The 22,739-nt window shown below is 52.9% G+C and overlaps 1 protein-coding gene across 11 annotated transcripts in view; it reads right to left on the bottom strand.

Moving 5' to 3' along the window:
- The window catches only part of RANBP3 (RAN binding protein 3), a 51,339-nt gene that overhangs the window by 5,404 nt on the left and 23,196 nt on the right, over positions 1 to 22,739 (bottom strand). For 2 of the 11 annotated variants that reach the window (XM_033135245.1, XM_033135246.1), the window contains exons 3-13: positions 21,904 to 22,092; positions 13,439 to 13,475; positions 13,262 to 13,348; positions 11,298 to 11,369; positions 6,264 to 6,329; positions 5,247 to 5,339; positions 4,052 to 4,170; positions 2,827 to 2,946; positions 992 to 1,095; positions 486 to 564; positions 41 to 143 (exon numbers count right to left, since the gene is read on the bottom strand). In XM_033135245.1, the coding sequence (XP_032991136.1) occupies positions 41 to 143; positions 486 to 564; positions 992 to 1,095; positions 2,827 to 2,946; positions 4,052 to 4,170; positions 5,247 to 5,339; positions 6,264 to 6,329; positions 11,298 to 11,369; positions 13,262 to 13,348; positions 13,439 to 13,475; positions 21,904 to 22,092 (1,069 nt within the window). Of the gene's footprint in view, positions 1 to 40; positions 144 to 485; positions 565 to 991; positions 1,096 to 2,826; positions 2,947 to 4,051; positions 4,171 to 5,246; positions 5,340 to 6,263; positions 6,330 to 11,297; positions 11,370 to 11,917; positions 12,036 to 13,261; positions 13,349 to 13,438; positions 13,476 to 21,903; positions 22,093 to 22,739 lie in introns of all 11 variants that reach the window. The other 9 variants (XM_033135248.1, XM_033135249.1, XM_033135251.1 and 6 more) reach the window with 7 other exon arrangements.

Raw genomic sequence — 22,739 nt, 5'->3', positions numbered from 1 at the left:
TTGGTACCCCCACCCATGCGGTAGCAGGACTGCAATGTACCTTTCTCAGGGGTGGCCTCCTGGGATGAGGACTCGGACCCAGACTCGGCCGCCGAGTTTTCCCTGTTGGCATCTGAAGTGACCTCATTTAATTTGGGGGGGCTCTGCAGGGAAACGAAGGCACACAAGGAGGGGATTGTTTGGGGGTCCTGGTGGACCAACTGCTGCGGAACGGAAACCCCTTGGCCAGGGCGGCTTAGCCAGGAGGAAGCATGGCCTGTGACTGAATGGAAACCTGTCTCAGGATGAGAAGAGACGAGGAGCGGAACACTGATTTTAAGGAACCCCGACGTTAGGCTGCGTCCATGCTGGCTCTTACTTGCAAGTGGAAGCATCCTAACTTTATAGGAGACAACATGGCAGCCACACCATGCCCCTCTGACTGGGAGAAGGGGCTCTAAAAGCCTTCTGGGCCCCAGGAAGAAGTCCCCACAGGAGCCACTCACCAACACACGCTCGCTCATGTTCTGGCCAAATACGAATTTGTTGGTGGCGGCGTCGGCATTGTTGGTCGAGTTCTCTAAGCTGAAGAGGAGATGGGCTGTGAGTTTGGGGACAGAATCTGGTGGGTAACAGGAGGTGGCCGCACTGCCCCTGGCTCACTGGGTTCTGCTTTGGGCACAAGCTCTGGGTGACAAAGGTCACTCTGAGGGCCAGGATGAACAGCCCACAGAACTCAGGTCCTGCCTGGGGTGTCCACCTAAATACACTGACCTGAGGCCTCTGCAGCTGTGCCCAGAGTGGGAAAGAAGGGAGGGGCTGGAGGGCGACCGGGACCCTGGAGCCTTCCGCTCCCTCCCCTCCAGCCTGCCCCCTAAGGAAGGACCGAACTGGGTCTTGGTCCAGGTGCTGCCTCCCCTCTGGGCCTGAGTCAGGGCCGATAGATGACCAGGCCCCTTGGAGGCTGAAGCTCTCCCTACACGACGCTGGGTACTGGGCCCGAGACACATACCTGGAGCTGATATACTGAAGGAAATAGTTGGTCGCGGTTGGCGTTTCTGAACTGGGGTGTCCGGCATTCTCCATGTCAGCTGCTTCAGTGTTCTCATTTATTAACTGGGAAACAGACAGGAAACTCTTACACTCAAAGAGAATGGTACATTCTGGACCTCTACAGCTCAGTCTGGCTGCACAACCCCTCTGCAATGTGGCATGGCTCCAACACACGGGTGTATCAACCCCACAACTTCTTGCTTAACGGTTAGGGTACAAAAACAATTCAAAAGGCTCCCTAGTAGGAGCTTTTTCTACCTTGTTTAAAAAAAACGCAGTCAGGCTGACATCTCGTTGGCATCTTCATCAATGCTTCTGTACCGAGATCACAGAACGCTTACAAGTTTGCTATTTAAGGAGTTTATTATAAACATAACAAAAGCAGCATTTCTCGAAGGCTTCTCTGATGCCAACAGCCGTGCCTGCTCCGTGATCTAATGCACTATTCCCGGGAACCCTGAAAGGTGGGAATGAAGGACCTGGTCCTGCGAGCTCAGAGGGGCTAGGAGACCATGGCCTGCAGTTGCTCCCTACAGAGGTTCAGCTGTGACAGACCTCAGAGATCACAAGAGCCCTGGACATGCAGGAGACACTGCCCCTGCTCCAATGTCAAGGCAGCATTCCCCTAAAGTAGAGGAGCAGACTCAACCTGAAGCCCAGCCAGGCCCTGCCCCCAGGGCAGGTGGATTTCAAGGCCCTCCCTTTGCTTGCATCCTCCTGCCTGGAGGGAGCAGCCCCTAAGGGCCTCATTATTTAGGCTAAAGTCATGCAACATCAACATGTTTTTCATCTCTTGGGGCATCTGTGCTTCTCTTGGACAGCGACACCACCGGAGAATACAGACGGCCCCAGCCGCTGTTTTCTACACACCCAGAGACTTTTGTTTCCTTATTTCAGGGTCTGTCACCTGAGCACCACTGACCCATATGGTGACCGGACCGTCCTGGGCACTGTGGGGTGTTGACAGCACCCCTGGCCCCTACGCACTTGATGCCAGGAGTACCCTCCCCCAGTGTGACAACCACAAATGTCCCCAGACACAGCCACTGATCCTACCTCAGGGCTCTAAAGGAGTTTCTTGCCAGATGAGCCGCTGGAAATGGCACAGGGGAGCATTCTGGCCCGGGGGCTGTGAAAGGCAGTGCCGCCCACTCTGGTGTTCCCGGGGCACTAGCACCCGGGGTGCACAGCCGAGAACCCCTGCCACTGCCAAATGCCTCCCACCCCGACTCAAAGTCCCCAGACTGGGCCCACCACCTGGGGGGCAGCCAGAAGGTGACAGATACTGATGCTCCTGAGGGAGAGAAAACAGTAACTTTCCACTTGCCCTACTTTTGAAAAATAGGTGATGGCTCTCAGTCAGGAGCGATTTGGTTCCTGACTTGGGGAACATTTCAGCACTATTTGGAGACATGTGTGGTTGTCACAAGCGGGTGTGCGCCTGGCATCCAGAGGGCGGGCCCGAGGATGCGGTTCAACCCCCCCCCCCCCCCCCCCCCGTTGTGCAGGTCGCGCTCCACCTCAGCACCATCGGTCTGAGTGCTGCCAGTGCTGACAGGGAGCCCTGACGGAAACAGAAACCTCTCGCCGCTGGCCTCGCTGGCCCCCGCCGCCCGAAGCCACTGAAGAGTCCCACACTTGGGATGGAGGGGTGGCCAGCGGGGAGTGTGCCAGGGCGAGCAGTGGAGTACTATGGGGTGTGCACAACAAGCAGAGGCCGGCTGTGGCTGTGCCGTGAGTCACAGGACCACCCCACGACTGTCTCCGCCCCCGCCCAGCCCTCGGAGCACATACCTTGACTCTGTCCCTCAAGTTCTGCCCGAACACAAACGCTTGCTGTGCAACCTGCTCTTTTTTCTCCCGGCTGTCCTCCTCAGAGGCATTGCTAGACTCATTTTGCTGGGGCTCTTTCTCCTAGTTAGAAACAACAACAACAACTGAAAAGGGACCTATTAGCTGTGATGAGCAAGCGGAGCCATCTCACGGCATCTCATTCCCTCACTGCCTCTCCCTTGGGACGTCCGAGGAGGTTAGAACCAACAGGAGGAGCACGCAGGCAGAGCCGGGCCTGGATGGGACGGCTGTGTCCCTTCTGGGTCTCCCTCCAGCGCAGAGCTGAGCAGCAGGCTGACTGCCCCAAGACCCAGGCATCAAAGTCTCCAAGAAGCATATGCTACAGAAACGATTTCTATTTCTAATTCCACTGACTGGTTTGAAGGTGGGGGGCTCAGGGAGGTTTCAAAACGGAACTGCGGATGATCATGTTCACCCTCTGAGCCTGTGCAACCACTGGAGGGGGGGGGAGGCGGAGGGTGGAGAAGCACTGGCAACAACTTAGCTGCCGGAGTGGGAAGACACACAGATGCAGTCAGGCTGCTGCATGACGCTTGTTGCACTACTGCTACTCGGATTCCACGCGTGCCTCTGCCAACCGCAAGAGCAGGCTCTTCAGCCAGTGCCCCTTATTTTCCAGCTGCTCTGCAACACTACTGGAAGACATATGCTTCTGGCCTGTATAATTCCAGAACCCCAAAGGACTGTTCTTTTAAAAAAACAGCAGACAAGTTCTGAGCTGACCCCTCCAGGCAAACTTCTTCAACTGGAAAGGGCACACGTGTATGAATTCCCGAGGCATCACTGGGGTGTGGAGACAGGGAGGGGAGACATTTCTCCACGTAAAATAGTACAAGGCCCTCATCAATGAAAGCCATTCCTCCGGCCCCAGCAGCTCCCCAGGGCTCAGCGGTCAGTGTGCCATTGGCGGGAATACTACTCTGGAACACGTGGAAATGACATGTTAGACTCGGGCAATGCAGGACTCTATGGCAGAGCTCTGCTCCCGGCACCTTTCCCTCAGAACCACAGAAAGACCCCCAGCCGCCCCAATGCCGGCATTCGCCAGCTGTGGTCCTGCACTGAGGCTGCTGAGCAGATCCAGAGGCTGCAACGGGCCAACACTGACACTGCAGAGCAGGTGCCGGCCTCTGGCTCAGCGCGCGCCCTGCCCGGGCAGACGGACCTCGGGTGCTGGCACCTCATCAGAGGGACTTCTCCGTGCAGGGTTGTCGGGCAATGTCGATGTCGCTGCTCCTGTGCAGTCTGCTGGGACACTGAGCCCGTTGGTGCCACTGCTCGGGACTGTGGGGACAAAAGGACAGTGGAGGATGGGAGTTCAGTGCTGGGCCACCTCCAGTGCTCCCTCCCACCACCGTTTGGACCAATAGCATAATCTCTCCTTTTTTACGAAAGGATCTGGCGTCACTACTAAAAGTCATAAATTCTTAGATTATAAGACCAAACCCAAAACCAAAACCTCACAGAAATGAAGACTTTTATTTCTTACTCCACAAAGAACTATGTGAATTTTCAGTGTATTTAGAAGCAATATTGCTAATGAAGAGAAAAAAAATACTGGGAGTGCCAAAAAAATGTACACACATGACTTGTACTCTTGTTTTGTTATCGGTATGTGTTGAGTACTAGTTTTTTTCTTTCTTAAAACGTATATACATTTTTTTGGCACCTTCTGTATATTGGGGAACAATTATGGGTTTTACAAAACAAGTTTCATAAACACCATCTTTATTCTATGCGTTTTTTCCTTTCAATAGTTGAGCTTACACGACATGAACAGTTCTAAATCTGGCTGTGACTGCTGAGCATTACATTAAAAAACTTCCCAATTAAAAACTCTTCAGAAATATTAACTATCTCCCTCAGGTGGAATGTTGCGTTGCATCTGATGAAAGGTCTTGAATTATAGGGATAGATCAAGAGGAAGACAAGAAGAGCTCATTAGTACTAAGAAAATTAAGGATTAACTGAGAAGCAATGCCTGTGTGGATGTAATGGAAATAGAGTGTGAGAGTGATGTCTTCGGGCTGGCGACTGAAGTGAAGATGCACGTGCAAACCACCCTTGGAGCTTCACACACAGGGCTGAGTCTTGCCTGCCAACACGCAGAGACGAATCTGAACCGCTCAAGGAGCGGGGGCAGTGTTTATGAAGCCAGTGTGTGCACAAAGCACACGGGCATCAGCAGTCAGACTGGGCTCACCAGGGATGCAAGGGGTTGTTTCCCCAGCACTCTATTTCTGAGTGCATTCGGCAGATGTGGCCAAAGCCACCTGTGCTGAAACATGGTTGTTCCAGGCGTGACTTCAGAAATACTTGGCCCTGCCGTAGAGGCCAGGCTCCGGGATCACGTTTCTTACCGGTTGGTGAAAGTGCCTTTGGCTGTGGGGCTTGTAACACTGCGGGGCGAAGCACACTCCGCTGCTGCTCCTTGGGCTTCTGGCTTGGCAGACCTGGGAACAGAGGTTGGTTTGCCCAGGGCCCTTTGGGCCTCGGGCAAAAACACAACAGCTCAGGCTCTCGGGCATTTTTCAGACAAATTAACCCTGGAACCCATCTGATGTCCCTCATAGGCTGGACTCTGCAGAGAAGCATGTGTAACAAAAGAGAAAACCCAAGATATTTTCGTTATAGCTAGACATGCAGAGTCCGGCTCTTGTTACTCTTATATGTGATCAGACGACATTCCCATGAAGCTGATCATGGCTGTGAACTAATCCGGGGAGCACAGTAATGCTATGGGGAGTCAAGGGATAGCCGTTCTCGGCTGCTGGCCTCCAGGGTCAAGTACAGCCGTGAGGAGAAAGCAGCGAAGCCACAGGTGACCCCCCCACCCCGAGTTTAGGATACTGCTTGAGGTCACAGAAAGGCACCCTTTGCACCTGCTTTTTAAAATGCCATATTGAGAAAACCCCTCTGCCAAACAGCTCGGGCAAGGACAAGAGAACACTTCTGGCCCTGCCTGGTCTGACAGCGCCACCGCTAGGCCCTGCTCACCGGCAGCGTGCCACTGGATTGAGGCCACTCTGCGAATCAGGATTAATACCGTGGCATGCTGGGGCCGGAATGCCCTGGAGACACAGCCTGAGCCAACTGAGCCATCGCTTCGCTGGGCACAGAGCCTAATGTGCCACACCAAGCCAAGCCTGCTCCCCTGCTGCTGTTTCCACCTCTGCGCCGTGGAGGGCTCACAGGTGGGGAGAACCTCCCTGGTCTGACAGGCTCTTTACAGCAGAATTCCAGGGCTCATGTGTCAGGGAACTGAATCCTGAGGGCACTGCTGGGGCTGCCTCAGACGCCCATGCAAATAGACGCTGCCAGAGGCTTGGAAGGGTGTGAGAAAGCCATTCTACTCGCTCCTCCAAGGCGGCACCTACCTGCGCTGGGTGCCTGGCCATGGATGAGTGTGGGCGGCTTCAACCGGAATCCACTGCTCTTTTCCTCTACAAGCACAAGACAAACAATAAAGGCAGGACTGCCTGCGGTGGGTGGCGAGGCTAGGAGGGGGCACGGGCAGGAGAAGGCTGGACTGGGCCTCAGTGGCCGGGGGCCTGGACAACCAGGAAAATGTTTCCAGATGGAAACAAATGCAGAAGCCCCCTCAACCACCAAGGCTGTAAGCCCGCCCCGGGGAGGAGGAGGCAGGGGGCTGCAGGAAGTGCTGGCTCGGGGGCAAAGCGCTGACAATGGATGACCGCAGGGCACTGAAGGTGCGAGACAGAAGTGAGGTGACCATTCGCCAAGGGGCCTTCCACCTGGAGGGTCAGTGGCAAGGCTGGCCAGCCCATGAACCACCTCACCCAGCAGCCTGCCAAGAATGTGGACGCTGTGCTGCACTCGCAGGTCCTGGGGAATGCCAGCGGACCACCACATAAAGGTCCCCGGGACCTGGCTCCCTTTCCTAGAGGACTTGTCAGAGATGCATCTGTAATTGGGAAACGCCTCTGTACTACCAGCAGATGTCTGGGAAATGAGACATGTTTTCTGTGGTGAGAGATCAAGGGTGGCAGACAGCGGGCTTGCTGTCTCTCCAGATGTGCCTGGGGAGCTGTGCCTCATGGCTTAATGAGCGCACCGGATGGAAGGCCTGGGAGAAGGAAAAAAGCTGTTTGTCCTGGCCACACGTGAGGAGGTGGGGCCTCCGCCAGGACTTGAGTTTGGGTTGACAAATACAGGGCCTCGTGGGATGTTCAAAACCTGATTTCAGCTCAGCCACTGGTTCACCCAGATCCCTTCATCCGTGCATCTTGGTGACTCAATCGCAGAAGGGGGCATGGGGAACAGTCTACTGCAATCCTTGGTGGGCAGGATCAGCATAAAAAGCCTGTGACTCCAACAGGCCAGGCCTGTCCCCGGGGAAGCACAGGGACAGCAGCATTTTGGGCCAACAGAGGCAGCCCAGCTTTTGTGCTAAGGTCCAACCCATCGGATAAAACCCTTGTCAGGTTGGCAGGGAACAGGATCACTATGCACAAATTAGTTGTGCATTTCTGTAAACTAGCAATGAACAACCCAAAAATGAAGTCAAGAAAACAATTCCACTTACAATAGCACAAAAGAGAATAACATACTTGGGAATAAATTTAACAGATGAAAACTATAACACATCGTTGGAAGAGACTAAAGGCTTAAAATAAATGGAAGGATACCTCAAAAGGTCACATAGTGTGTGATTCCATGTATATGAAATGTCCAAAACGGGCACATCCAGAGACGGAAAGTGGATTCCTGGCTGTCAGGGGCTGGGGGAGGGGGATGGGGAATGACTACCAAAGGGCATAGTTTTTTTGGGGGGTGACGAAAATGTTATAAAAAAATTATGGTGATGTTTGCACAACTTTGTGGGTATACTAAAACCCAACCAACTGTACACTGAAACGACAACCCAAATGCTTTGTCTGACCAGATTTTCAGGTAGGAAAGAAAATCAGAGCATACTTCCAGATGAAACAGGAAGGCCCTCTCCCTGCTCTCAAACTGCTCTCCTTGGGCAAAAACAGAACTGCAGAAACTCACTGCTAGTCTGTGAAAAGGAGTCGAGCCTGTGTCCATGGGTTGCTGTCTCTCCCATAAGAGAGCTCTGGGGCATAAAAACCACACTCAGGAGAATCAGACACCACAGGATGTAGAGGAAGACATGCTGTCAGATGTTCCTTTCAGAAGGAAAATACTGAATTACACTTCCAAAGCTCAGGATTATGCAGAAGATGACTGGCAATTTAAAAACACAAAAAATCTGAGCTACAGTCACTATTTAGATAGTTTTGCAAAGCCCTTCAAGCTGCTCGGCAATGCTCACACTGTCGCTCCAGACTGACGCCCACCACTGTGCTAACAGCCAGTGACTGTGGGGCTGGTCGAAGCTGAGCGGGGCAGTGGGCCCAGATAATCGTTGGCACTGACCATCCACTAGCATTGGGCCTGGTGCCAGGCCCACCCTGCAGATATCCAGGAAATCCACACAGTGAACAGATGGACAGATAGACAAGGTACGCCGTAGTGCTAACGGCAACTGGGACTCAGGACAGAAGGGGCCCAAAGAGGCAGAGAGGGGTGCTTACAGGGCAGTCAAACCCGATGCAGGCCTCCCCTTCCCTAAAACAAGTGAGGTGCCTTCTCATGGCCTCCAGAAACTCATTGTCCTGCAACATGGTCAGAGCACAACAAAGAGGCGCTGCCTGGAGGTCAGAGCCCCGCCACACACACTAGGGTCCCGGGGGTGCACAGACGGCTGCACTGCTGTCTTCTCGGCACACGCATGCCCCCCTGTGAGCTCGCTGGGGGAAGAGGTCACTCCCTCAGAGACCCTGAGTGATGTCTGACGGAGCAACACTCACCCCCCAGGGAACACCAGATTTAACCAGGAAAATATGTCAGAATTTAACCCGATATATACCAGATGGTGAAAAGACTCCAAGAGAAGGCAGCCCGGTGGGGACTAGGGCCTGCGCAAGGGTGGAGCTGGTGCAGGGTGGGGAGCGGCCTCGGCCACGTACGGGGAGATGGAGCGATGAGTAAGTGCACTGAGGACAGAGGTGCCAGGCTTCTCACAGTTAGAAAAGAGGTAGAACCGCGAAGGGGGAGACTAAGATGAACCCTACTGGTGCTGACTTGGAAATACCCACGCGAACCTGGGGTTACTCACGTATGCAGCTGGACAGAGCTATAGAAATACATGCGTACATCAGCACAGGTATGCACACAGGTGCGTGCGTGTATGTGTGTTCCCAGCCCTTGGCATGGAGAGGGCCTGGGAGCAGTGACCGCCCAATGGCGGTGAGCACACCGAGCAGCCAGACCTTGGTCTCGAGACCACTGTCCACTAAGCAGAACCAGGACCGTCTGAGAAAAGGGGAGAGAAGGTGATGAGCCTGCAACCTCTTGTTATGACAGAAAGAAAGTGCTTAAAATGACGGGGACTTGGCAAAGGAGATAAGAACCTGGCTTGATGGGGCCCACTGGCCAAATCTGGGACAATGAAAATCAACCGATGATTAAAATGAAATCTGAATATGAAAATAAATACTAATAACAACAGATTATAACCCACTGACTAAATGGGGCAATGACAGGGCAGAAAACCTTCACCTGGCCACCATCAGAGTAATGATTACCTCAAACAAGAAAACACCAGTGGTCGCCAACACGGGAGGGCAGTGAGAGGAGGAATGAGATGTCCTCGTGTCGCCAAGTATCCCTCCAGAACACATCAATCACAAAGGGAAGAAATGATTACACAGTGGGGAGACCGGGCAAGTCCCCCAGACTGAGCGATCAGTCAACCCCCCAGCAGGAGCACACACCACAGCTGGGTGCAACGGCCGCACTTCTGTGGTGCTCCAGCCCCACACGCATGTGGGACCCGGGGGGCAGCGCCAGGAAACACTGACACATCGAATGACTTCTCCAAAATAACTGGCCTGTAATTTTCAAGGTCACAAAAGTCAAGGAAAGACTGAGGAACTACTCCACATGGAAGGAGAGACATGGGCTGTGTGGCTGGGATCCGATTCCTTTGCTCTGTGGAATGGCACTGGGGTGACGGGAAATTACCTGGGGTCTCTAGGCAAAAGGATCGAGAAGTGCTTTATCAAACTCTACTGTATGTTTTAAGTTTTTTTCAAAATTAAAGCTAAAAAATAAAAGACAGGCAGGCAGACAAGGACATAAGATGGTCACTTTGCAGAGTTGAGGTGCAAGTCTAATATGACTGCAGGCTGCATTGGGGACCAGGGCTGTGTCAGGGCCTCTGGGGCAGGACCAGGCTGCCCCCTTTACTCAGGGCTGTTCTGCTCTCAGTGCTGCTGGATAAAGGTTTTGGGGGCAAAGAAGAGCGGAGCGAGGCCATCACTCACAGACCTCAGAGATGATCATGAGATTCAGAAAAGAATCTGACGGCACAAAGGGACTGACACTTGGCTTTACTGACCGGTCCCTAGACCAGAACTGGCGCCCCACGGCCAACAACCACCCCACAGCTCAGAACACGACTTGCTAATCCAGTGCCTAGGTAAAACCAAAACCCAAAAACCACGCTCCTCTTCAGATGGGGGAGAGTCAGCGCCAGTTTGCTTTCAGAGTCAGAATGAATTCATTCAACTGTTTGAAATGGTGCCATCAAATCAATCCTCAAAGTTATAAAAACTCGCCTGTTCCCTCTACATTGCCTTCATGCCAGAGTATGACTTCTCTCGCAATGCTTTTGAAGCAGGCAATGAATTTATATAAGGTAGGTTGGGTTACAGGATTCGGGTGGTTAAACTTGCTCATTAAATCTTTTATGAGGAGAAACTTTCAGGAAATATTGGAGTTGGTTCTCCAGTGAAAGACCAAAAAAGGCAGGTTCCATATTCTTCAGAGGGGAGAAAGCTGTTTTCTTTAAAGTTTTAAAGCTGTGATTAAATATATTTATCTGACCACATCTAAGCAGTATTAATTAATGTGAGAATTTAATACACCGAAAAGGGGTCTGGAAAATGACAATTCACATTAGTTACCTTCGGGATGGTAGAGTGGGAAAGGGACAGGCATATTCTTTAACTCTGTATTTCTAATTTGCCTTTTTTTTCATGATATGAACGTATTAATTGCGTAAAATTTTGAAAAATGAGTAATACACCCCTCCCTCCCTCCCTTCCTTCGTTCCTTCCATTTCCCTCCAAAAGGATGTAAAACTCCTTGTAACCAAGCCTTGCTTACAGAAACAGAAATAAGGGCTTATGAAGCCTATCCCACACCAGATTCCAAATGTACAAGCTGAAGCATTGGGAAAACATTGGGGAACTGAAAAAGAATCCTGATTTCAAATTGCCCATTCCTGTTAAGATGTAATTTTACAATATCAACTGCTTTTCAGCCGAGGAAAACCCCCAGCGACTGGCTTTGAGAGGCGGAGGGGCATGAGGGCTCACCTGGTTCTGAGTCAGAATTGCCTGCAGATGGCTCGCAGAAGGTTGATGGCATAAAAACATTGTTTTTTGATACTGTCAGCAAGGAGGTGCAGGCAGGGGAGGGAACAAGAGGAAAAACAGAGTGAGTAGGCGGGGCCGCCCTGCCCTGGATCACCTCTCCCACCTGAGGGGTCGATCTCCGAGCTCCACTGTGGTGCGGGAGGTGGGCTGAGCATTCTGAATGAGGCCTTTGGATACCCGAGACTCTCTACAGCAGAAGGGGGTCTCCAGCCCAACGGCTTCTGTCTGACATCTAGCAGTCAACTCCGGTCTATGGTGCCACTTCTCTCGTCCTTGTGCCCCTGGCCTGTCCTGCTGGGGCAGCCAAGAGGGAAGTGGAACACACCGGATGTTCCAAGTCTCACCTGGGGCCGAGCCGAAGCCCTGCTCCTTGTCACCAGCTGGGGCTTGAAGGTTGGCTGCACCCCCTCCCCTCACCTGTTTAGGACCTCACTGGTACCTCTCATCTTTCCATTCCCCCTGACGACTGGGAGCTGAGTATCTCCTAGGCCAATGCAGTAGAGAGGGAAAATGTTCGGTGGTCCTTTGCCCATTCAGCCCAGGGCCAAAGCACAAATCACCTCATCTCTTCTCTGCTGCATCTTCCTGATGCAGAAAGTGGGGTTCAGCAGTAGACACTGAACGGGAGGAACACCATCATAGCCAGGAAGCGGACGCTCCCTCATTCCGTAGGAACACCTATGCAACAAGCGGGCAGAGACCCTTAAAAAAAGGCCGTCCACTGCAGCCTGGACTGCAAACCGACCGGACGGCTCTGGTGCCTGGTTAGCAAACGACAGTGTGCCATTCAGGGGGTCTTAGGCAGTCGTGAAAAAGGACGTGGCCATGTCCAAAAAAGGCGTGAAGGGAAACCGGCAGGAAATCAAGTGTACTACAGGGACAACCGTGGAAGGACGCTCCCTGTCTGCAGAGACCATTTCTGTAATGTTTGCATCACTTTTGTAAGCAGACACAAACCTCTCAAGAGTGTCTTTTTCCCTTAAAGTGATATCCTTAAGGTCCATATTTGTAAAATATTTCATATGAACTTCTCAAGAAGGAACTTCAACTTGGGTAACTAGAAATCCTCTCCCAACGCCCATACACCTCTAAGTCAGAGCTCTAGAGACCAAGACAGAGAACATGGGACAATGCCAGAGTGGACCAGTCCAGAGGAGCTGGAGGCGAGGAGGCCGCCCTGCGGCACTGTTTACCCTCCAATCTGCAGGGGCACCCTTAGGCTTGCGAAGCCCCCACTAAGTAGCCCCAGCGTCTCTCTATCCCAGAACCTGCCCCTTCCCTGCACCAGCTTTGTAGAAGCCCTGGCTGGACTGCTGGCCTCCGTGCATGTACTCAGATCATGCCCCGTCTGGCCACCTCCATAGGGTTCCAGGCTTCAAGGCTCCAAGTCCCCTCCTTCTAGGAGCTCATGGCATTTCACCATCAAAGGGTCGGTTAGAACCACTCAGCTCACAATGTACCGTGCGCGCGCGCGCTTGCGCTTCTTAACTAAACGACCAAGGTCTAGGCACATGGCCGAAGGGTCAGAACACCCCACTTTGCCCTTCCCACACCTTCAGTCTACAGACCAGCCAGCAGCCTTTGGAAGGTGGACATGCAATTAATGGTTAGAGCCCCAACAGGGCTGACAGTCCTTTTCTTCTCATCCCGGGGGATGTTTTCCTTGGTGTCTTCCTTATCAGTGAACTAGGTCACACCCCTCTGTAAGTGTCACTGATCCCAGACTGGGGCACCCGGTGCTACACCTCGGGCAAGCTCTAACCTTATGTGACAGAGACCAAGTCTCAGATTGACTCTACCTGGATCTGGGCAGAAGATGACAACAGGTGTGAGACACTGGACGGAAACAGTGGGCTTGTCAACATGGGTGCTTTCACCGCGCAACGCAGGTCTGTAACTGTTACCTGACTGTGAAGGTGGGAACTGGGTTAAAGAGGACGTCCTTTCTCGCTTGACAGGAGGGCAGTAATTTCCATCTTCTCGGTCAGAATCTACAGAAAATAATGACGAGGAGGAAAATAAATCAGGCTGTTTCTACGTTTACAATCAAAGATGGTGAAACGTTTTAGAGGTTTCCTCACCTTCTCCACCTTCGGGGCTGGAGCCTCCAGCAGACCTCTGAAACGAGAGCACAATCAGGGTGGAAGAGAGGGCCACGCTGGCCTCTCACCTACAGCTCCTGAGATCCGTCATAAACGGATCCTGAAACGCAGCGCTGAGGGCGAACTCCCTGAGCTCAGCCACCCGAGTGACTTTCAGCCTAATGCTCAAAACTCCTGATGAACCTTCCACATCTGGCTGACCAGGCCACGAGCCAAGGAATCCTCTTAACGACAGAGCGCAATTACAGCACAAGGATCGGTTTCTTTGTTTCTGCACAGGTTACAGCCAACTGGCGTGCCACTCCTCGATTCAAGCACAGTGAAACTTTATCTGACCCCAACTCGTTTTGCCAAGAGCTGGAAAGCCACCCTGTCTCCCCTCGGATGGGCAGCAGGACTGTTTAAAATGGTCGCATGACACTGGCTCTTGGCAGTTTCCATTCCTTGCCCTGGCACACCCCACGGTTCGGAACCCTATTTCCAGCTGGGCTAGCATTTCCAGAGCAACTCAGAGCTCTGATGCCTTGCACAAAAGCCTGCTGCAAAGCGCTCAGAACAGGACTGTCAAATGCAACGATTCAGCAGACTACAGACCCCACTGAACGGCACACTCGGAGAGAAGGCGGCTGGAGTCACCCCCTTAACAACCTCATTTTAGAATGTGAATAACTAACAATTAAGATGCTTTCAAGAGCCAAATGGGGCCCCTCCTACCCCAGGACAACACACAATCCCTCAGGTCCCTTCTCAGGGCCTTGTCGCCAAAAGCAAACATGGAGGCGTGAACAGCACTCCTCCCAGGGCGCTTTTTTAGAGCCAGCAGAGGAGCCCTTTTAAAATTTTTTTTTTTAGTTTCAGAAGAGCCCCAGGGTTCAAGTTCAGCCAAATGACGGACCACCTGCCTTGAGGAGCTATTAGGGATAAAATGAGATGGGACATGTGAAAGTGCTTTGCGAGCCCAGAGCAAAGCCCAGAGCGTGTGTGGAGGCAGGAACTGTACTCAAGAACAGAGCTGCTGAGGAGGGAGCAGGAGGGAACCTCCAACAGGCGGCGGGACTCTGGCCAGTGACTCTGGCCAGTGACCCAGCAGCCGCTCTTGGCTCTCCTGAAGTCTGGGGCCTCACCGGTGAGAACTCACTGAAGCCAGGGGTGGCACACTGTTTCATAAAGGGCCAGAAAGTATTTTCAGCTTCACGAGCCACATGTTATACATTCTTTGTTTTTTATAATCTTTTAAAAACATAAATACCATCTTAGCTTGTCAATCAGTGTGTGCAAACCCCTGTCCTGAAGGCTGGTGAGAACCTGGACAGCAAGAAAACGATCCTAACCTGGATTCTCCCTCCCGTGCGAGCCGACGACTCAGGTTTGAGTCAGAAAAGCCAACCTGGGTCTCCTGCTCCAAGCCGGCGAGCTAAGAGCTCCCTGGAAGTGTCTGTGAAGGGGAGAGGCGGCCACTGTCCTCAAGTGTGTCTTGGGGAATTGGGAGGCTCAGAGGAGACCATCTACCAAGTGCTTGGGAAACACAAACCCTCGTAACCACGGGGGTTCAATAGTCCTCGGGGCAGCTGTGAACATACCAAGGGGCAGAGTGTGAGGTGGCTCGATGCCCCTCGAAGGCTTGTAGACCTAGTCAGTTACTCCCAGAGTGCCACTGCCTACACGGGAAACCTTGGGCAAACTATCATTTGGAGAATGAGGGTGCCAGCATCTCCCCCGGAGGGAGGTGGCAAGGGGTCAGTGGGATAAGGAGGTGTCTTCTGCTTAGCCCAGCACCCAGCCTTGTTATAACCGTTCATGCCTCACCCCTCACCATGGCCACCCTCTCCCAGCAAGCTCACTTCCGCAGGACATTACTCCCTTAGGCAGGGCTCAGAGCTCAGGGACAGGCATAAACGGGAGAGTCGGGATGTGGGGTAATGTCCTGGGGGCAGCTGGGAGGTGAGGGGCCAGGTTTGGGGACACTCAGCAGGGATTTAGAGGAGGGTCCTGGGCCTAAGACTCAGCATGGGGTTGCTGAGAGACGCACTCCTGCAGGGCTGATTCTGCAGAGGTCAGGCCCTGGGGTGACACCTGATAAGGCAGAGTTGTCACCAGCACGCCAGGCCTCCTCTCTGGGATCACACCCTTCTTTGGGTGACATAGAGGTGCAGGCTCCAGGCACCTCTCCTATTCCTTCACAGTGGGTCCGGCCCACCCTCCCCCGTCCTCAAGTCCTGTGGCTCTGCAGGTCCTGTGAGATCTGCCACTTCCTGGATTGACTTCTGGAACCTGGAAATGGCCACCCTCTCGGGCCTCTGTCCACACTGCTCCCTCATCCACGGACATCCTCATGTCTCTGTTCCTTGACTTTGCCTGTGAGAACACACCCCTCGGTCCACTGGCCTCACTGCTCTCTCTTATCCCGACTGTGTGATCTGTGGAGGGTCCCCCGCTAGCCTCTGACTTCCAGCAGGGGACTGGCCCTTGGCACCCCACAGTAGGAGCTTGCTTGGTATTTGCTCAGCGAAGGACCGTGTCCATCGAGTGATGCCAAGAGCAGCGGCCCATGTCCTAGCCAGTGGCCCTGAAAGCTGTTAGGCCCACGTTTCCTTATGTTTCCTCTGCTGCTGAGGAGCAAATTCCTCTAGCACCCTAATATCACGAGGTCTCCACACAGCTTTCCTTTGCTCCGTGGACCACTCAGGTAAATTTCCACGTGTGTGCATCTCCTAAGGCTCCTTCTGCTAGGGGTTTCTAATGTCATTCCACTGTGGTCAGAGAAGACTGCATGACTTCAGTCCTTTCAGATGTACTGAGACGGGTTTTGTGGCCTAGTACGTGGTCTACCCTGGAGAATGTTCCAGGTGCCCGTGAGGGGAACCTGCGCTCTGCAGCCGTCGGGTGGAATGGTCTGCAGACCTGCGAGGTCTGCGTGGTTCTGTGCTCTTGGGAGTCCCCAGGGTCCTCATGCATCTGTCTGGATGTTCCACCGACAACTGAAAGTGCAGTTCCACCGACAAGTGAAGGTGCAGTACTGAGGTCTCCAACTGTTACAATTGACCCGTCTTTCTCCCTTCAGTCCTGCCAGCTTTTGTTTCGTGTATTTTAGGGGCTTTTTTAACGACACCTAACTTTCTCACCTCTCCTAATGACACCGCAAAACTTCAGGCATCTGGGTCTCCTTCAGAATTTGATGGGTGCTAGGAGCCTCTCCCCACACCAGGAGCTGGGCCTCTGGGGCTTCAGCCCCGTCTCTCGGGGTCCAGGACTGCTGACCAGGACGCTTGGTCTGCTCCATACCGCCCCTCCTGCTGCCATACTCCACGCTCTCTGTCTCCCTCCTGTTTTCTGAGCATGTCAGCACTCTTCCCACCTCAGTGTTCCCTCTCCATGTGCTACTCCCAAGGCCTGGGATGCTTTTCCTGCAGGTTCACTCACTGTGGCCTCCCTGGCCACCTCCAGGCTAAACCAGTGCTCATGCCTCTCTCACTGCCCAGAAAGAGGAAGCAGCTCCTCTCCAGCCTCCAGCCTCTCTCGGGCCTCTACCCCGTTTTGTGTATCACAGTCAGAAATGATCTAATGTGTCTGTCCCCTGCTTCAGTGAGGTCCTACCCTGTCTGTTCTGCTCACAGCTCATATTCACAACATCCAGGACACGGTGCACAAGATGCTCGACAAATATTTCCTTTACGTATGGAGACTGCATCCTCCACTATAGTCCCTTGGGTGATCCGGAGAAGAAAGGGTTCCCTGCCAGACAGTATTCAGACACTCATAATCCCCTGACTCCAGAGACCCTCAAATCCCACCCCAAGTCTCTTATAAGAACCATCCCACAGGCATGTGGTAGGCCTCTTGCTCCTGGAAAAGCTGGGAAGCCAAAGCCTGGGAGTGACAACACAGAAAGACTCCCCCACTGGGAGAACCTTCCAGAAACTGCTGGAACCTCCTATGGGGTCTGAAACAGCTGACTCAGAAGCAATGAGGAAACTGACGCTGGCAACTCTCTTCACTAGTACAGGGGCAGCTGGATGGCTCAGTTGGTTAGAGCATGAACTCTGAACAACAGGGATGCTGGTTTGATTCCCACATGGGCCAGTGAGCTGTGCGCCCTCCACAACTAGATTGAAGAGAAGGAGCTGCTGCTGAGCTTCCGGAGGGGCGGCCGGATGGCTCAGCTGGTTAGAGCACGAGCTCTCAACAACAAGGTTGCCGGTTCAATTCCCGCATGGGATGGTGGGCTGCGCCCCCTACAACTAAACACTGAAAACAGCAACTGGACTTGGAGCTGAGCTGCGCCCTCCACAACAAGATTGATGGACAGCTACTTGGAGCTCTTGGGCTCTGGAGAAACACACTGTTCCCCAATAAAATTAAGAAAAAAAAAAAGACTCATACAAGGAAGCAGGAAGACAGAATATAAGATGAAGCCATTTCTGCATGCCTTTGGATATACTGACTCTTCTAGAAATCCTCAGTTACCCCACGTGAGGAGCAGCCTGCACCCCACACCCTGCTGGGGAAGGGCTAAGTTTGCTGTCCGGCTGCCTCGTGCTGTCTTCTCAGGAAGCAGAAAAAGGTCTGGGGTGCAGCGACTCCCTTCAAGCCCCCCTACCCCTATCCCACCCAAGGCCAATGCCAGCTCCATCAACACTTTCCTTACACATGGCAGCTTGGTGGTCAGGACCTCTTCCTTGTCAAAGCAGTCTGGGGTCCCCCCCACCCCAGCCAAGGGAGCAGCTATTGAGCAGCTATTCAGGAATCAGTCGAGAACAATACTGGGGACTCCAACTCCTCAGGTGCCACTCACGTGAGGAGGTTCTAAGAGCAGACTTTCAGGATCCATGCTTCTTGGGGAGGAGTGAGGACAGACGCAGGGTGTGGGCGCCCTATGTCCTCCTCCGTCTCTTCCCATACGAGAATCCACCCCGGCAAGGATGGCACCCAGAGGCAGCATCCATTTGGGACACCAAGACGAAAGTATCCCCAACACTGACATAAGGAGGCACAAGAGAAAGAAGAGCAAAGATACCCTTCAACTGATTTCTCTGGCATCAGGACAGTGTACGAATGAAGCAGGCTCATGAAAGACGGAAAAGTCCTCCAAGATGGTGGCAGGGGGCACGGACCGGGAGGCAGGCCCGCCTGCAGCAAGAATGAAGGAGCTGTTCACCACGTGCTTCAGGGTGGCACTGGCAGCCCTGTCAGCGGGGCAGGACAGGCAGCAGCAGTCTTCTCCCTCAGAAGCCACTGGATCCTTGGGGAAAGCAGCTCATTCTGGGGGGCGTGCAAGTTCCTGTTGCCAAGTACAAAATCGGGGGTAATGTCTAACCCAGGATGGCACTGCAGGTGTGGGAAGCTGCTGTTTGTATGAAGCATGGCATGATGAGAATTACTATTGTTACATTCATTGAGGAGCACCCTCCTCCAAAACAACATGGCTCTCGTGAGGCCGTCTGGCGTGGCCTTGAGCAGGAAGAGGTACCAGTCCAGGGAAGGGGATGGAGCTGGAGACTGTGTCTCAGGAGGTGACACAGGCACAGACACATAGGTAAGTATGCAGGAATGAAGGGCACTGCCTTCCTGACCTTCCAGCAAAGAGCAGAAAGCAACACCAACTCAGATAAATTCCTTACAGAAAACACTGGCTCCCACTGGCCTGCCTGGACGGACCAGTTAGAAAGCTCGGCTGGCTGTGGAATGAAAATCAATTAGGAGCGGAACCTGCTGGCACGTCCTTGTCTTCATATGGACTATGGGCCAATTCGATGTTGTTTACAGAAATTCTTACCAAAAATTCAGATACTGAAAAACCAGAGGTAGCCTCCACAGACGTGAAGCTGAGTGGGGGTGGGGGTGGAACCAGGGTCGGCTCCCACACAGAAGCTGGAAGACGAGGGAAGCTGTCTAGCCAGGGGCTGGTTCCAGAATCTTTCTAAGCTTCCTGGTGGGTCTCATAAATGTATCTTAGGCTCATCAGTGCCTTGGCTCGGAGCTTCAGTCAGCAGACTTCAGCCAGGCTTGGGGTAAGCACTGAGCTGCTCGCTTTCTCTGGAGCAGAGAAATGAATCTGACTGTGTTTTGGTCTTCTTCAAACTGCCTTCTGAAAGCCAGGAAGTCAGATATATAGACTTTTTCCTGGTACTGTGTCTTCAATGGCCAGAGTGCTCATGAGACTGAAAGACGATCAGGGTCCTTTATAAGCAACAACGCAGCAAGCCACTATTTATTATAAAGAGCTGGTGCTTACAGTCGGGTCCCCGAGGGGTTGGATCGCAGCACAGAGCAAGACACTGAATGTGATGGATGAGACCTGCTGAATAACATGTGGGCGGTTTCCTGAACTCCGGTGTCACACAGAGCAAGATCCAAATTTGTTCTGATGCAAAAGCAATGAGTTAACCAAGGAAAAATCTCAGCCTGAGAAGCTGGGATCGGGTTCTGTCTGCCGTGATTTATGCCCTACTTGACCTAAAAACAAAAGTGTACTTTGCCTTGAACATGCCCAATCAGTGGGAAAGCCAACTGATCAGAGCCATTAGCAACCAGCCAGGGTTTTCTCTGCTGAGAGCTCCTTGAGCGAGCCCTGGGTGGGCCCTTGATGGCGCTGCCGGGACTTCTGACGGAACTGGGGAGTCCTAGTTATGAATGCTGAAACTGAACTGTGCACGTGTGTATGTCACACGCACGGCCGTTGTTGCTGTGCTGCCACACTCATAAACTGCTGCCCCAGTCCTGGCTCTCTCCCATGGCGACTTCACAACCCATCTCAGGTTCCCTGCCAGAACACTTGACCTTGCCAGTCCAAGGACAGACTGAATTTCTCCGGATTAGAACCTCCAACACAAAGTCCACAAGAACAGAGAAGCCGAGTTCCACTGGCTGGGCCTCAGGCGAAAGGTGAGGCCCCTCAGGGCACTTCCTGCACCAGCCTCTTGGGGGGTGGGAGCCACCGGTTTCACCAAATGGACACTCGAAGCAACAGGGCCCGAAACAGCCTGTGTGCCTCTGGAAGAGTAGCTGCCGTGACACAAGCTCTGCGATCCAGCCATCTGCCACTGTTGGTTGAAAACCCTCAACCACCCCAGTCGGAGACGTCTCCGTAAGCTGTGCTTTCAAGCTAGACAGCAGCAGGAGGCCGCACGCCCTGTCAGGCAGCTCCACGTGAAGGTCGTCTGTTCTCAGAGCACCAAGACCACCGTGTCTTGTGCACGTGAAGGCCAAAGGCACAATAACTCACAACTCTCGACTCAGGACAAGGCTCCAGGAGCTACTCTGCCCCCAACCAAAGAGGTGTCACCTCCTCATTCTTGCTCTGTTGGCTCTTGTGTGAGGGCTGTGACGACAGAACAATTTGGTGTAGGTGTCTCTTGGCTGGAATATCTATGGAGCTTCTGAGTATACTTAATCACCCAAACCCACTTCTACGTTCTGAAGGACCACCTCCACGCCACCCCCCGCCCATGGTGAAGGCTGGTTCTTCTTTTCCCACCACACACGGATTCCTCTGAAGTGTTAAAATGTGACTCTAACCTCACCTCGCCCGAACATGCCTTCTTCTTGCGTATCCTAGGGTTGGTGGCTGTAACTGAATTGTAATGGGCTCCTTAAGAACACAGGTGATGTGACAGAGGAATCACTGGGATTGTGACACCCTGGAAGGCTGTCTGGTGTTCTGTGTGGCAGAGCGGGCTCCTATTCTCTTCAGAGTCATTTTTCCAGGTCATGAGAATGGGGGACTCTGTCATGAGGTACCTAGAGGATGGAGTTTTCAATCCTGAATGTATGATAATGTTTACTTTTCCCAATTTATCAAACTCCAAACACTCAAGACATTTCTTGTCCTTGAGAGTTCACTCTTCTCCATCTATAATCTTCAAAAGTCTTCTTAATACCAAGATAAAGGACTCAGGCATTCCCTCTGGTTTCAAAGAAGAGTCTTCTCTTCTTCCTGCTTTGATCGAAGACATGCAGTTCACAGCCTAACCACAGTCCAGACACAACAGGTCTTGCAAAGCGATGTGCGTTAGACACCTCCTCTTCCTACAGATGAAGGAAGCCGGAGCTACTTGTCTTTCTAAGACACTGCACTTGAAGGCCCAGATTCAGGGAGAGGAGGAAAAAAAAAATGGAACGAGGGAGAAGGGATAGAATTTGATTTGGAAGGTTCTAGCCACTACTCAATTCCTCCTGTGACCCCTTGTGTCTCTTTCAGGAAACAGGACTGGCTTCTTGCTGTGGGTATATACTCCCTCAACTAGACAAGTCTCAGTTAAAAGGGGACCAAACTTCCCTGACTTTTCCGAAGAAGGAATTAAAGGGAGGTGGAGAAACCCTGGTCATCTTTTCACTTGTCATCAGCTGCTTATGATCTAGGGTCTGGATCTGAGGGACCCGGAGGGAAAGGGGCCGGTTGGGGTGGGACCCCTGGGCCGTGGAATGCCAGGTGGAGGTGGACTTACCCCTGCCAGTTCTCGCGGAAAAGGAGGAAGCTGGGCTTCAGGAGCGCTGGCTGAAGCACTAGCAGGGGCAGGAGGCTCTAGGGCATGCTCACCAGCTGACTTGGGGTGACCTGTGCCATGGTGGGGGGCCTCAGCCTCCCCCTGAGGTTCCTCTCCCGAATCCGACAAGTCTTTTTGCTCTGCAGAAGACTGGGAGCAAAAAAGACAATTTTCCTTCAATGTAAATAAAGGCTGCAACAAGGGGCAGGGGACAGGGGCGGGGATTGAAGGGCTAGAGATAGCTGAACCTTCAGCAGCTCCTGCCCAGGACGGGCCAAGAGAGCCGGCACAAAGCGAAACGAACGTGGACTTGCTACTGTTTGAATTTGCAGGAAGCTTTGAGGAGTGCAGGAAGTCCAGACCTGCATTTTCAAAACTGCATGGTGGCCTGGCATGGAGCTACTCTGCTTAGGGCCCGTGAGGGAGGAAAAACACTCCTATTGACCAAAATGGGGGTGGTGCCTCTATTAGAGGGGATCAGGGACGATGATGGTAAATTAGGTTAATAGCACATCCCCTCAAAGACACTGACGTGGGAGCTGTTCTCAGCACCACTTCTGCCCACAAGGAAAGGTGGGGCCTGGGACACTACGCAGCTGCAAAATGGGGCGTCCAGGGTCAAAGGCTTCTGCATCTGGCTCTAGTTCTTCCGGCATCTTTCAACTTGTGCTGCTTAGACCTGAGATGAAGGAAGCACTTTCTCATCTCAGTGAGTGCAGGTGTGGGGTGACCCAACGAGCTGGCAGGGACACGGAGAGCTGGTTTTGTATCAGCGGGCGGGCAAGCGGGTGGGTGGG

The sequence above is a fragment of the Rhinolophus ferrumequinum genome, chromosome 18 (genome assembly GCF_004115265.2).
Source record: "Rhinolophus ferrumequinum isolate MPI-CBG mRhiFer1 chromosome 18, mRhiFer1_v1.p, whole genome shotgun sequence".
Lineage (NCBI taxonomy): Eukaryota > Metazoa > Chordata > Mammalia > Chiroptera > Rhinolophidae > Rhinolophus > Rhinolophus ferrumequinum.
Note: the sequence above shows the minus strand (reverse complement) of the source record. Positions and strands in the feature narration are given on the sequence as shown.